General features: G+C 39.5%; 1 protein-coding gene across 2 annotated transcripts; it reads right to left on the bottom strand.

Moving 5' to 3' along the window:
• Positions 1-111: 111 nt before the first annotated feature.
• Positions 112-13,540, bottom strand: SMIM8 (small integral membrane protein 8). 2 transcript variants are annotated; one of them, XM_010387957.1, is made up of 3 exons: positions 13,502-13,540; positions 5,054-5,211; positions 112-1,721 (listed from the first exon to the last, which is right to left on the bottom strand). In XM_010387957.1, the coding sequence occupies exons 2-3, from the start codon at positions 5,192-5,194 to the stop codon at positions 1,563-1,565; spliced, it is 300 nt and encodes a 99-aa protein (XP_010386259.1). In that variant the 5' UTR covers positions 5,195-5,211; positions 13,502-13,540; the 3' UTR covers positions 112-1,562. The 2 variants fall into 2 exon arrangements, with proteins under 2 accessions (XP_010386259.1, XP_030785247.1); XM_030929387.1 differs by lacking the exon at positions 13,502-13,540 and adding an exon at positions 8,936-9,122.
• Between the last annotated feature and the right edge of the window lie 823 nt (positions 13,541-14,363).

Raw genomic sequence — 14,363 nt, forward strand, 5'->3', positions numbered from 1 at the left:
TACACAGGGAAACCAAAAACAAAAGACGGTCTTTAAAAGGGATTTTGTATCACTGAAGTGCATTTTAAACTATAGGAAGTACATTATACAGAGAGGCATACCAAATAAATATTTGGGGCTCAGTAGTAAAGATTTTATTTAGTTACATGTAAATTCAATTAGCTAAGTTCTTTAATATCTACAAATCACACATAATTACATATTCATGTGCCTTATAAAACGACAATAAAGTATGATAAATTAAAAATAACATTATGATAAACTCTGCCTGTGCTGTTATTATTACTTGGTAATATTAATAGCAACTGAAGCAAAACTTCAGAGGTGAGATTTACTACTAAGGCCCAATTACAATGATTTGGAGAATTAGGTATATTCTAGAAATGAAACAGGTCCAGAACCCTTGTGATAAAGATTTGAATTCTATAAGGCAGAATCTGGCCAGACACAGGGGCCTAGCCTTGACCGCTGTCCTAGACCCCTGGGCCAGGTGCCAGGACAACCAAGGCCATTCTGCTGCCCGCCTCCAGTGAGTGCTGACTGTGGAGCTCGGCTTTGTTTACACTCATTTTCACCCCCTTTTCTGTCCCCACTTCCATAAAAGACACTTCAAAATGCTGATGCTTCAGAGAATAAGAAACATTCTGAAAAGAAAAAAAACAAAAAGGCCTGCTGGCATATAACTTCAAAAGAAAAAAAAAAGTATGTAAGGTAAACCTGGTACAATAAGAAGACCTTATCTATTTCTTATCTATTGAGTAGTTGTAGTTTTTAAATAACTATAAGAACACTTGGTCTTATGTTTACAACATTACTGTAACATTAATTTACAAAAACTAAAATAGATAACATTTAGTTGTAGTCAAAATCATCATACCTCAGTAAAACATTCTTTTTTAAAGAAAACTCCAATTACTCTGGGATATTCTTATTTAATCTTTATTTTAGTAGCTGAGTGGAAGGATCTTTTCCATTAAAATAAAATTCTGCCCCAAAAATAGCTAAAACGGAAACTGAAATATATGAACCATTTGTGTGACACTATAAGAACTACTTGTCACAGCCAACTCAGTTTCTCATATCTCATATTTTTAATATTGACTTCAGGCTTTAAATTTTCTATTTATCTTTCTTTAAAAATATAGGTTCTACGCCAGGGAGAACATGAACATTTCCTTTGCAAGTAGCAAAACAGAACTAAACTTTCACGACAGCTGCACCAGCATAATTCATCTTAAAATATTTAAAACATCATGCAAATTTAACAGCATGGGTACTTTTATTATACAGAATTTAATAATTAACAAAAACAACTTCCATTCTCATGGCACTTTTATAAGAGGCAAGGAAAGAAAAATATTATGAAGCTCACTCTATGGAAAAAGAATGAGATAACGGCTGTGAAAGGACAAAATTTACGACAGTTGTCTGGTTCCAACTGCTATCTTCTGTCTTCATTAGCATGTTCTAGAACAAGAAATATGATACTGTACACTCACAAGGTATTTCATTTGAAGATTTCAGAACGCTTAATAAACATGCATCTGCAGTAACCAGCACTACTAATCCCATTTGGATGTTTTCCGCCTCATATAACTGTGCCCCTCACTATCAATAGCTTCATAGAGGTCCTTTTTATTCTCTTGTGTTGCATGCAGATAACCAATATATGCCACGCAAAGTGAAAGAGTTACCAATCCGAAAGCCATTACAGGTTTGTTCTGTCAAAGAAAAAAAAAATTATAAAGCTTTAGTAAGACTAACAATTTGAGGAGACCCAAATATCAGTTGCATTTTCCTCCTGACATGCCACATCTTTATTACAACACTAGCCTTACCATGGCAACATTTCAACTATAATCATTTATTCAGTTCTTTATTCAATTAGCTAAACTACTGATTATCCACAGATTATAGAAGACTCTTGCTTCTCCTCTCCAGTCTTTCTCCAATCTACACCCTGGACATCTCAGACCTCTACCCTCAGGAAGGTGACAGCTGGGAAAGGAGTGGGGCAGGAAAACTGGTCTGGTACCCAGAGTTTTCAATGTTATCTGTGTGAAGTGGAGGAGCTGCTTAACTTCCTGGCTCCTGGGCCCAAGTCTCTCCATTTGCAAACCTCAAATTAGTTCATTTTATTAGGAAGTGAGGAATGAAGTACACACGCTATTCTTCTTGCCCAAGTCATGAATAACTGGCAAAAAACCTTTTATATATTAGGCACAGAAATGATGATGTATACACTCTTCGCTGGGAACCTACTCCATAACCTCAAGAAATTTAGTGATTGGAACAGCTGTTATGCTGCTAACCTTGATTTACTCTTGGAAAATCCAAGACCCTAAGAGGCAAAGTTATGTTTTCAGCCTCACACACACAGACACACACACACACAGACACACACACACACACACACACACACACAGAAAAGCTGTATTGTTGTTGTTGATGTTAAGGGACAGGATCTCACTCTGCTGCCCAGGCTGGAGTCCAGTGGTGCAATCATAGCTCACTGCAGTCTCAAACTCCTGGGCTCAAGTGATTTTCCTGCCTCAGCCTCCCAAGTAGCTGGGACTACAGGTGTGCACCACCATGCCTGGCTAATTTTTTTGTATTTTTAATAAATACGAGGTTTCACCATATTGGCCAGCTGGTTTCAAACTCCTGACTTCAAGTGATCTGCCCACCTCAGCCTCCCAAAGTAATGGGATTAACGGGCGTGAGCCACTGTGGCCAGCCTAATTTTAAATTTTTTTGTAGAGAGATAGTCTCGGTATGTTGAACTCCTGGACTCAAGAGATCCATCTACCTCAGCCTCCCAAAGTATTGGGATTGCAGACGTTAGTCATGGTGTCCAGCCCCCCCACCCCAAAAAAGAAAAAGCTTTTAAATACAGGAAAGTTGTTCACAACTCCAGAAAAGTATTTTATCTATTAACTTTGTTATTCCTGAAACTGTACCTTAGACCATTTTCTTTGCATGTTCACACTCAACGAATTGGCCTTTCTTAGGTCAATGTAAACGCACAGTAGTGATACAAGTAATAGTTTCTGCTTCTGTCACCATACCTGCTGTCCTACTACTGAGAAATAAAAGAAACTCTTTAACTGAGGAATGTGAGCCCCCTTTAAATTATCAGGCCCAGAGAGGCATTGGAATGAGCTAGCAGTCACGTCTTCAGCTAAGTAATAATTTTGAAGCCCCTGCTATGTGGGCTCTGGACTGACACCACCAATAGCTATAAATTAACCTTACAATGCCATCCACTAGACATTATAACTCATACTCTGTAATTCAACAATGTATAGCCAATTACTAATCAATGTCATTTGTGCAAACCAATGAAAATTACTGAAAAGCAACTTTTGTACTTGCCCCCCTCCTGATTCACTTTTTTTCTGAAAAATTCCACCCTCTCCTCTTCTCCAGAGTGCTTCACAAGGTTACTGTGAAGTGTTTCCCAGGTTGCAGTCCTCAACCTTGGCCCAAATAAACTCCCTACATATATTAATTTGCCTCAGTTTCTTCCTTTAGGTGACATTTCTATTTCAAAATAAGAGTCAAACATTTTCACTTAGATGAACACCTAAGAAAGGACACGGACTCAGAGCAGTTTAAATTTACAATTCTTGAAATGCTTTTAGCAATTAAAAGAACACATTAGGCACATATACACCATGGAATACTATGCAGCCATAAAAAAGGATGAGTTTGCGTCCTTTGTAGGGACATGGATGCAGCTGGAAACCATCATTCTTAGCAAACTATCACAAGAACAGAAAACCAAACACCGCATGTTCTCACTCATAGGTGGGAACTGAACAATGAGATCACTTGGACTCGGGAAGGGGAACATCACGCACTGGGGCCTATCATGGGGAGGGGGGAGGGGGGAGGAGGGAGGGATTGCATTGGGGAGTTATACATGATATAAATGATGAATTGATGGGTGCTGACGAGTTGATGGGTGCAGCACACCAACATGGCATAAGTATACATATGTAACAAACCTGCACGTTATGCACATGTACCCTAGAACTTAAAGTATAATAATAAAAATAAATAAATAAATTAATTAAAAAAAAAAAAAAGAACACATTAGTTCAAAGCTTTTAAAATATTTTACCTTGATTTAATGATCTGATTAAGTTGACCTATTTAACAGTTTACACTGGTAACTGTGTTACTAAAATTCTAATCAGATTCAACACACTTAAATATTTATCATATTTTATTTTAACTTGATTTTACATTTATTTTAAAATAGAATCTACATTTATTTAAAAATAAACTCAGCCAGGCATGGTGGCTCATGCCTGTAATCCCAACAATTTGGGAGGCTGAGGTGGGAGAATCGCTTAAGGCCAGGAGTTCAAAACCAGCTTGGGCAATATACTGAAACACCATCTCTACAAAAAATTTTAAAAAGGAGCCAGGCATGAAGGTGTGCACTTGTAGTCCCAGCTACTCAGGAGGCTGAGGTGCGAGGGTCCCTTGAGTCCAGGGGTTTGAAGCTGCAGTGAGCTATGATTGTACCACTGTACTACAGCCTGGGTGACAGAACCTCTAATGAATAAATGAATTTCATCAAATCAAATGTTTTGGAATTTTTTCACAAAGTATCTGTAATATTGCTTAGATTAAAATATTACCTACAGGCTAGAACTGCAGTATGTAAGAATGGTCAGATTTTCATTTTGGTTTCCTTGCTTAAATGGAAGGTCTTATTTACCTAATAGTACCTGATCAAACAACAAAAGTTGTCTTCAAATTAATGCAATGATTAAAATAGTACTTTAGATAGTTTGAGAAGCCAATCTATTAAAGTGCAACCATTTTCCATTATAACTCTCAAATGCCCTTAAAATATTTACTTTTATATGTGTATTTATATGTGAAACAGCATTTACAATCATCCTTCCACCTGCTTTTATTCACAGGGAAGTCTTGTCAACATAAAATTTCCATGATAAAATCAATTACAAGAAAATCAGAACTTCCTGACAGTCTGGTTGGATTAAACATAAAGTCTTATCCTGGATATATTTCTTACAGGTTTAATGAAGAGCTCTGGATTCACAGCACGAAATAAGGTTGTTGTGCGCACCCCTCTGAGCCTCGGGCTTTGAAAGTCTTTCTCTTTGGATAGTTCCTTTTTGAATGTTGGAGGCTCAGGTGCTGAAGACATCTTCATCAATGATGATTTATTATCTAAAAACAAAATAGTATATTTTTTCCCTTCATAATTGTGCGTCTCTGATAAATTTCTTTAAAAAGTCATTCTTAAATTCTTTCTTTGAATTCCAACCCAGATACATACCAAAGGTGAATGTCAGTTATCTTATTACTTTGTATTATGCACTTTGTAAATGGTGTTTTAAGTTTAATTTGGTAATTTCATTCATTATTTTAATTTTCACCTCAAAATAAAAGCTGTGGGCAAAGGTTTTCCTACTTTTATAGAAGACTGGAGAATTGTTTGTTGGTCTGAGTCACGTTGTATCACATGAAACCAGGACTAAGAGTAGGTGAGGCCAGTAGGTTATCTGTTCCTTTCTTTATTTCCTTGTTTTCACTCCTCCTCGCCTTTCAACAGCCCCTCCAGAACCCCAACCTGAGGCAAGGATCAGCATTCCTTTGCTCATTATCTTTTCCTACAGATTCACTCCTGGCCAGTTTCCCCCACTGCTCCTCTGTCTTCCTCCACTACCACCCACAAACTCATTTTCCCAAGCAGTAAGGATAAGGAGCTGTTTGTACTCACTCCTCCTTTGCCAATCAGCAACTTTCTGGGTAGGACATGCCCTGCTATCTCCTTAATCTGAATATCCTTTTTTATCTTAGCTACTCTAAATCTATCCTATTAAATCCAAGTGTGTCTTTTGTCTTCTTGTTTTCCTAGCTGAAATGTCAGCACTTTGGGAATATTTTTCTCTTCTAGGTATTATTAGGCAAAAGCTTAGTTTATCATCTCTGCCATCTAATGCTGGGATGGGAGGTGAGGGTTGAAAGAGGGGAGGTGGAGAAAGAAAGTTTCCAAAGATGGACATAAATGACAATATAGTAAAATTATTTGGGGGAAATGCTGCAATCACTGTACAGTAAATGTTATTGGGGATTTGTTTGTACAAGTTTTTTTTTTTTTTTTTTTTTTGAGACAGAGTCTTACTTGATTGCCTAGACTGGAATGCATGTGCAGTGGTGTGATCATAGCTCACTGCAGTCTGCAGCCTCAAACACCTGGGCTCAAGTGATCCTCTCACCTCAGCCTCCCAGGTAGCTAGGACTACAGGCATGCACCACCACACCTGGCTTTTTTTTTTTTTTTTTTTGGTAGGGACAGGGTCTCACTATGTTGCCCAGGCTGGTCTCAAACTCCTGGCCACAAAGCAATCCTGCTTCTGCCTCCCAAAGTGCTGGGATTACATGCATGAGCCAGCACACCTGGTCAGTATAAGTATTCATTAAGCTTACTATTTTATAGACTTTATAAAATCAATATTTTCACAACTTCATAGTTAAGGAGAAAACTAGGAACTTGGCTTTTCAAAATACATTGTGTCGCAGTAGACACTGAATGTTCATCTATACCACTTGATCAGGTACGCACCTCAAGAGGAACATCTGCTTGAAGAGAAAGGAATGTTCTAAGCACTTTCTACACTTGCAAAGGCTTCAGAAATGTTCACTGTTGCCAGTTCAATCACTTATTCCTCATGCATGTCATGATTATCATTGTTGCCTTCTTCATCGTTATCACCATGACTTTCTGGTTCAATTTTTACATCAGTTAGCACTCCTGTAGCAACTTCAGGATTTGGTAACTTGGGAAATAAACTGCTATCTGTAGCCACACAGTCTTCAAAATCAAACTGGTTTGAGACATCAATGACAGTAGCAGTTGAGTGCTAGATTGGTTCAAACACCACATTTGGTTGCAGCCTTCTTACAGGAGGGCCTCAGGGGATCCCACAGGAATCATGCCTGTGTTTTGCTAACATTTCATGATTACAGATAACTTTATAGACCATCAAGTCTCTGCAATTATGTCAATGGCTTATTCATGTTGCTTTTCTCCATTTTCTCTTCATTCTCTACATTTAGAAACTGCTTTCAGAAGTGAGCTTTCTCTGTGCCAATTATACCCTGATCCAATGGCTACAGAATGGCTGTGTAGTTCAATGGGAAAAACTCAACTCCTACATGATCCAAGTGTGGGAGTATGGTGTGGGCAGAGCAACTGTCTATCAGCAAGAGGATACTGTGGATTGCTCCTTGCATTCCCTTGTCAATCTTTATCAGTCATTCAGTAACACATTTCTCATTATTCAGGCATGTGTATTGGCTTGGTAATCACGGGGCAACATTTCTGAAGTACTGATAGTTAGCTGACTTGCCAAAGACAACTGTTCCAGAATGCATTACAGTAGAATACACCAATCATCAATCTGTTTATTTCCTTTGCAAAGTCTACCTTTGGCATGAAGCATATGATAAGGTAACAAGAACATCTGTTTCATCAGCATTTAAAACACCATTCAGGCTGGGTGGGGTGGCTCACGCCTTAATCCCACTATTTTGGGAGGAAGAGGTAGAAGTACTGCTTGAACCCAGGAGTCTGAGACCAGCCTGGGTAACACAGCTAGACCCTGTATCAAAAACAAACAAACACACAAGCCATTGAAGCTGTAACCAGCAATTTTTGTTTTTGTTTTTAAGTTTCTCCTGCATGTAAGTTAATTTTCTCTACCAAAACAGTGTTTTCTTCACTACAGGCAACTTGTGAAACAATTCCAGAATATGCCTGAAGTTTGTTGAGGCAGCCTGCACTTGCTTGAAACTCACCATGCCTGACAAGCTCTGGATGTTTGTCCCCTCTAAATCTCAAGCTGAACTGTAACCCCCAGTGTTGAAGGTGGAGACTGGGGGAGGCATTTGGATCATGGGGGCAGATCCCTCATGAATGGTTTGGTGCCATCTTTGTGGTAATGAGCAAGTTCTTACTCTATGAGTTCACATGAGATCTGGTTATTTAAGAGTGTGACACTTCTTCCCCCTCCCTCTTGCTTCCTGTCTCACCATGTGACATGCCTGCTCCCACTTAATCTTCCACCACAACTGAAAGCTTCCTGAAGCCCTCACCAGGGGCAGATGCTGGCACCATGCTTCCTGTACAGTCTGCTGAACTGTGAGCAAATTAAACCTTTTTTGTTTATAAATTACACAGCATCAGGAATTTCTTTATAGTGATGCAAGAACAGACTAACGCAATGCCCAAGGTTGACAAAAATCCAATGCTTTCTATAGCACAGTTACATGCCCATTTCTTGCATGAACCCAATACAATGCAGAAACAGTAATAAAAGGGGCCTCACATTCACTTCAGCTTTAGTCCCAGAATCCCTTTTTAAATTTTCTCTTCAATCTTGGCTCAATCTTTCAAAAATGTGAACAATGTTGGGGTCGTGGTGTTAAATTCTTTGCTATTTCTCCTTTATTGTGGCAGCAATCTACTGCTTCCATTACCGTCATTTTTTTCTTCTAATGAGAACTGCTGGTGTTTCATTTTTCTTCTCTTAGCCATGATGGTGTTTATAAAGATATTTAGAATTTAAGTAACAAATGTTGACCACCAGGTGCCTATACCAGGTGTCAGTGATGTTTCTCCCTGTGCTAAAAACTTGTTTGACTATAAATGTGGGTACTATTTGGATATTTGTCTCCCAAACCTCACGTGGAAATTTGATCTCCAGTGTCGGAGGTGAGGCCTAGTGGGAGGTGTTTGGGTCATGGGGGTGGATCCCTCATGAATAGATTAATACCCTCCCTGGGGGAGGGTGGGGAGCAAGTGAGTTCTCACTCTATTAGTCCCCTGGAGAGCTGGTTGTTCAAAACAGCCTAGCACCTCCCCTCTCTTTCTTGCTTCCTCTCTTACCATGCGATCTCTGCACATGCCAGATCACCATCACCTTCCACCATGGGTGGAGGCAACCTGAGCCCCTCACCAGAAACAGATGCTGACACCATGCTTCCTGTACAGCCTGCAGAACCATGAACCAAATAAACTTCTTTTCTTCATAAATTGCCCAGCCTCAGTATTCCTCTATAGCAACATAAATGGACTAAAATAGGGAAAGAAAATGCAAAATGAAGCAGTCATTAAAGTGGAAGGAATATTATAGTCTGTCAACAGACAAGCCTATAAGAAATATTAGGCAGAAAATAGTTAACCCATGGCCATGTTATTAGAACTGAATCTGAGCCTCAGAGTATGCTACTACTACATGAAACTGAGGCATTAGACAAAAATACTATAAAGGCCTGAAAAAGCAAATACACAAAGGTAAAAGTCATTCTAACCAGAAACTGACATAAACAGCATTTTTCCATTTATTATTGGAAAACAGCTGCGTGTATTTAAAGCAAAGATAGCCTGTGGAAAACAGATTAAAGTTATTCATCAGGAAGAAAAGGTAATGGAAAAGATGGGTATAGAAGTTCATATTGCAGAGCACAGAAGGGTCCTCAGAGCATAGTTTATTTACATATACTTTGTGTGGATGATAATGTGCCAGGAATTGAGGATGATGAACTACTCCATACCTGATGTCCAAAATTAAATAAAATTGTTGTATATAATTATATATTAATTACAATATATATGTAATTTATTAACATAATAAATTATATATTAAACAATAATTTATTATATAATTTACATTATATATTATTATTACTCTACTCCTGGGGTATATAAAATTATATACTGTATATAATTTTGGACTTCAGGTGTGGAGTGAGTTAATCATCCCCTCAGGGAGGGCATTAATCTATCTACAAGGGATCTGCTGTCATTTATATATATATATATGGGGGAGAAGAGGGGGAAGAAAGAGAAAGAGAGACTAGTTACAGCTAACAAAAAATGTCACTATTTTAAAATTAAATGGATGCAGTGATGCTGAGTGTTATGAAATTCAACCTATATGAAATATGTCTGTAAAAAACTATATAGTTAGTGTTCTAACACTAATTGTGATGACTTAATTTTAGTTGTAAGATTGCTTGATCTCCTTTTTTCCTTAGCAGAACCTGTATTTCCTTTACAATGAATCAATAAAATAATCAGGGTAGTAGTGGTTATATTGCAACTCCCAGACACCCACATTTACCTTAATAATTCACTGTTTAACTCTTTGCTAGAAATGACAAAGAATATTTTGACTGGAAACTCACATGTATATTTTAAAAGATTTAATATACCCCAATTTCCACTGTTACTGACACTTTCTGGAAAGTATGAGAGTAACATTTTCTATTATTTATCATTCTTTTATTAGAAGTGGGATAAAACAGCTCAGTTTTATTGCTGCTTCTCCTTTATAAGCCACAGTCACTGATGATACAACAGTTCTCCCAAAATTGCATGAACTTATTCACACCATCTATCAAACTAAGACTTTTTAACAACCATCTATACTTTGTTAAAAAAAATTCAGATTACTGAGACCAGAAAGGGTCTCAGCAGCCAATAATTTGTTACATATAACTATTTTAACAACAACAACAACAACCTTTTCTACATAGGAGAAAATTCTTCTGTATTTGTTCACATGCCGGTCCACAAGGCTGTACAAGTATGACTGAAACATAAATTCAAGATGTGCCAGTTGAATAAAACAGGTAGAATGCAAAACCTTAAGTCATTTCTTCACAGATGTGTAAACTGTTTTGGGGAAAACAAATCTGTATTTTAACAAGTAAACTTTTAATCCTGAAGTTTAAGTTGACTAGCCATTTTCAAGTACAAAACTAATACAAGTTCCAATTTTAAAAGCTGCAGAACTAATCATAAGGTCAAAGCATGGCAATAACTTATTCTGACATTACCACTCAGGTGAACTGCACCTAAGACAAAACCAGTTAATGTCTAGCACACTTTCATCAGAACTAGTCTTCCCACTAGTTTCTTCACCTTCTTCCCTTACTCTTTTTGTTTCCATTACAGCTGTCACTAACTTACTTACAGATGATATTGACCAATCTCTAGTTATTATCACTTTGAAGATCTATTTATTTTTAAGCTGGATTTAAAAACCTCATTTACTGTGTTAAAACAGTAATCACATAAAACATACATAAGCAGATTAGCAGGGATGCTGGGAACCTGGCATTACACTGCTCTTGGCTAAGTAATTTTGGGATTAATTTGTGTGAGGCCCTACCTGCAAAATAATTAATCAGGCACCCCCGGCTGTGTAATCTGCCCCACTCTTACTTCTTCATTTTTCCATCACCCACTTCTTGTTCCCTTTTCTATGCATGATTAAGAAACTGCTATTTATCTTTTCTTAAAAAAAAAAAAAAAAAAAGAGGAGTAGAACATTTCACAGCTGCCTGTAAAAAAGGTCTAAACTAAGCTGTATTTACTTCATTTGTTTCTCCCCGGTAACCATGTTCTTTACCTTTTTCTCCTGTCCATCCTCCTGTGATGGAGGCGTGCAATGGAAAAAGAAGCAAAGATAAAGGACTGCCTATTTACCCAACTCCAGGAGAGTCATTTACATCTCAAAGCATAAGAATAGTAAGCCCCTGAAATTGGTAACACCCAATGTGAGAGGTTGTACAGATGGTCCTACGCCGAGAGTCAGGAGTAGTCATTTTTGAATGATTTTTCCCTCCTTCAGTAAAAGTCTTGCTCAGGGAGCTATTCCAGAATACATGACTACCTATTAATATATTGTACATGCAAATTAGACCAAGATATAAAGAATATAAGAATGACTTTAAGGGAAACAATCTTCAAATATGTATTTTAGAAATAAGTACCTCAATAGAAGACAAAACAAAATGACCAGAATCATAAAATGTTAATGAGCAGGAACCTTATTAATAATGAAAGCCGTTCCTTTAATAGACAGAGAATTATAAAATGGGCAAAATATTTTAATTAAAGTATAATACACCTTTTAATAGTTTCACATGCCACATTATCTTAATACTTAAGAAACTAACTTGAAGTTTGGGGCAGAAAACCTTAAAAATAATTTAAATTAGTTTAAACAAGTTTGGGATCGAATCAGAGGACTTTATGGCTTGAGGGAATCTAGCATAACCTCAAATTCTCACTTTGCTACTTATAACCTGTGTGTCTTTATGTGCCAACTCTGATTCTGTTTCCATCTTTACAAAAGGGGCACTACTATCTATTGCATAGACAGGTACTAAATGTGTGCATTAAATAAGACGAATACATTTTAAAGGATGCAGATGTTCAATGAACGGTAGCTACTGTCATACTCACCATTTAGTCTAACTCCCCCTTCTACATCCCCTTCTGAGAAACCCAGACCCAGGGAGATGTCCTTACCAGGAGGGTGCGATCACCTAGGTCTCTCAATTTCCAGCCCACCAATATTTCACCACCTCACCCCATCTTACTTTTAAACTGATAAAAGGCCTTTGCATATATATTACAATATTTAAGAAACAAAATTATAATCACTTGTTTTAAAAACTGATTATATATATGTTGTTTTTAAGGTAAAATATACTTTTTAAAAAAGTATCTTTCCCGCCGCGTGGGGTGGCTCACGCTTGTAATCCCAGCACTTTGGGAGGCTGAGGCGGGTGGATTGCTTGAGGTCAGGAGTTTGAAACCAGCGTGGCCAACATGATGAAACCCTGTCTCTACTAAAAATACAAAAATTAGCCGGGTGTGGTGGCGCACATCTGTAATTCCAGGTCCTCGGGAGGCTGAGGCACCAGAATCGCTTGAACCCGGGGGGTGAAGGTTGCGGTGAGCTGAGATCGCGCCACTGCACTCCAGCCTGGACGACAGAGCGAAACTCTGTCTTAAACAAAACAAAGCAAACAAAACAAAACAAAGCACCTTTCCATCTCTTGGATGTACTACGGCCCCTGAAAAAAGGAGAAAGGCTTTGCTGGCGACAGCCTGAGGACTGACAATCTGAGTCTTATCTGGCTTCCCCCGATGTCATGGACTACTGTTCGCTGCCGAAGGCTTACTCAGAGACGCATTGGAAGCCTCCAGAAGAAACTTCATTCAGTTAAGTTCTACACATTGTGTTGCAGGGCTGAAACAGCACGCGTGTCCGCACAATGACAAAAGAAAAGGGGCATCTCCTGAAAACACCATCATGCTCCCCTAACTATGAGTCTGGTGAGCCAGGACACTAAGAAACTGAAGGAAACGAGAGAGTTCTAGGGGTGGGGGAGTCCATGGATGAAGCACCGAACAGACTGGCGCCCGCAAGGTGAGTACGGGAAATGGGCTCTGTGGGGCCAGAGAGCTCCACCGACTTGGGGTGCGGGTACAGGACGTCCACCGAGAGGCAAAGATTTGGGCTGCCCGAGAGGACGCTCCCTCCCTGGGAGGCCGGCAGGGCAACCAGGAAGGGCAGACAGCGTGATGGTGCGGCCGCCCGGACCCCTCCGGGCCGGCGCCCAGCCACTCAGCACCACACCCGCCGCCGCTTACCTTCTGCGGGGTCACGTCCTCTCAGCGCCCGAGACGCCCCGCCCCACCTCACCGCCCCGCCTGCGATAGAGAGAGGTGGAGCGCGCCCGGCCCGGCGCCACAGCGTCCCCTATCTTCCGGAGGCTGCGGCGCGGGGCTGCGGGGACCCATCCAGCGCTTGCCCTTCCGGTTCTGAGGACCTCGCCCCCGTACTTGAGGTCTGCGGGCTGGAGTTTGCAAGGGACGTTTTTCCTTTCTTCCCTTTTTGACCTTTAGTTTTCCACCTCCCAACTTCAAATTACCTTCCAGTTCCGTGTATATGTTTGTATAAATAAAAGGAGACATCTCCTAGAAGTATGTTTATTTCATGAAAGTGGAAAGCATTCTGATTTGGGAAAGAAAGCTAGATCTGATCTCCTCCTACCCCTACTTTAGGGGCACAGTCATTTAAGTGTAGAGTTAATACTCTGCCATTACGTTAGGGCCTTGAGAGTCCAAGATGCAGATGTATGCAGGTGCAGTTGAGACAAGAATAGATATAGGGATGCTGGTTTGCACATTGCTGATGTTTAAGTTTGTTGGGATACACGTGAAAACTGATATGGTTTGGCTCTGTGTCCCCACTCAAATCTCATATGGAGTGATAGCCCCCTTGTGTTGAAGGAGGGCACTGGTGAGAGGTCACTGAATCATGCGGCAGACTTTCCCCTTGCCGTTCCCATGCTGAAGTTCTCAGAAGATCTGTGCGTTTAAAAGTGTGTAGCACTTCCCCCTTCGCACTCTCTCTCTTTCTGTCTCTCTCCTGCACCATGGTAGGACGTCCTTGCTTCCTCTTCTGCCATAATTGTAAATTTCCTGAGGCCTCTGGAGTCATACCTCCTGT

This window comes from Rhinopithecus roxellana, chromosome 4 (genome assembly GCF_007565055.1).
Source record: "Rhinopithecus roxellana isolate Shanxi Qingling chromosome 4, ASM756505v1, whole genome shotgun sequence".
NCBI classification, from domain to species: domain Eukaryota; kingdom Metazoa; phylum Chordata; class Mammalia; order Primates; family Cercopithecidae; genus Rhinopithecus; species Rhinopithecus roxellana.

What these genes read in the sequence shown, in the direction of transcription:
- SMIM8 (XM_030929387.1), bottom strand. Translation starts at nt 9,053, where the DNA reads ATGGTTCTGCAGGCTGTACAGGAAGCATGGTGTCAGCATCTGTTTCTG. An exon ending in GCATGTGCAGAGATCGCATG is followed by an intron (nt 5,212 to 8,935) that starts GTAAGAGAGGAA and finishes TTTTGTTTTTAG; the next exon opens with ATAATAAATCATCATTGATG. An exon ending in CAGAGCTCTTCATTAAACCT is followed by an intron (nt 1,722 to 5,053) that starts GTAAGAAATATA and finishes TTTCTTTGACAG; the next exon opens with AACAAACCTGTAATGGCTTT.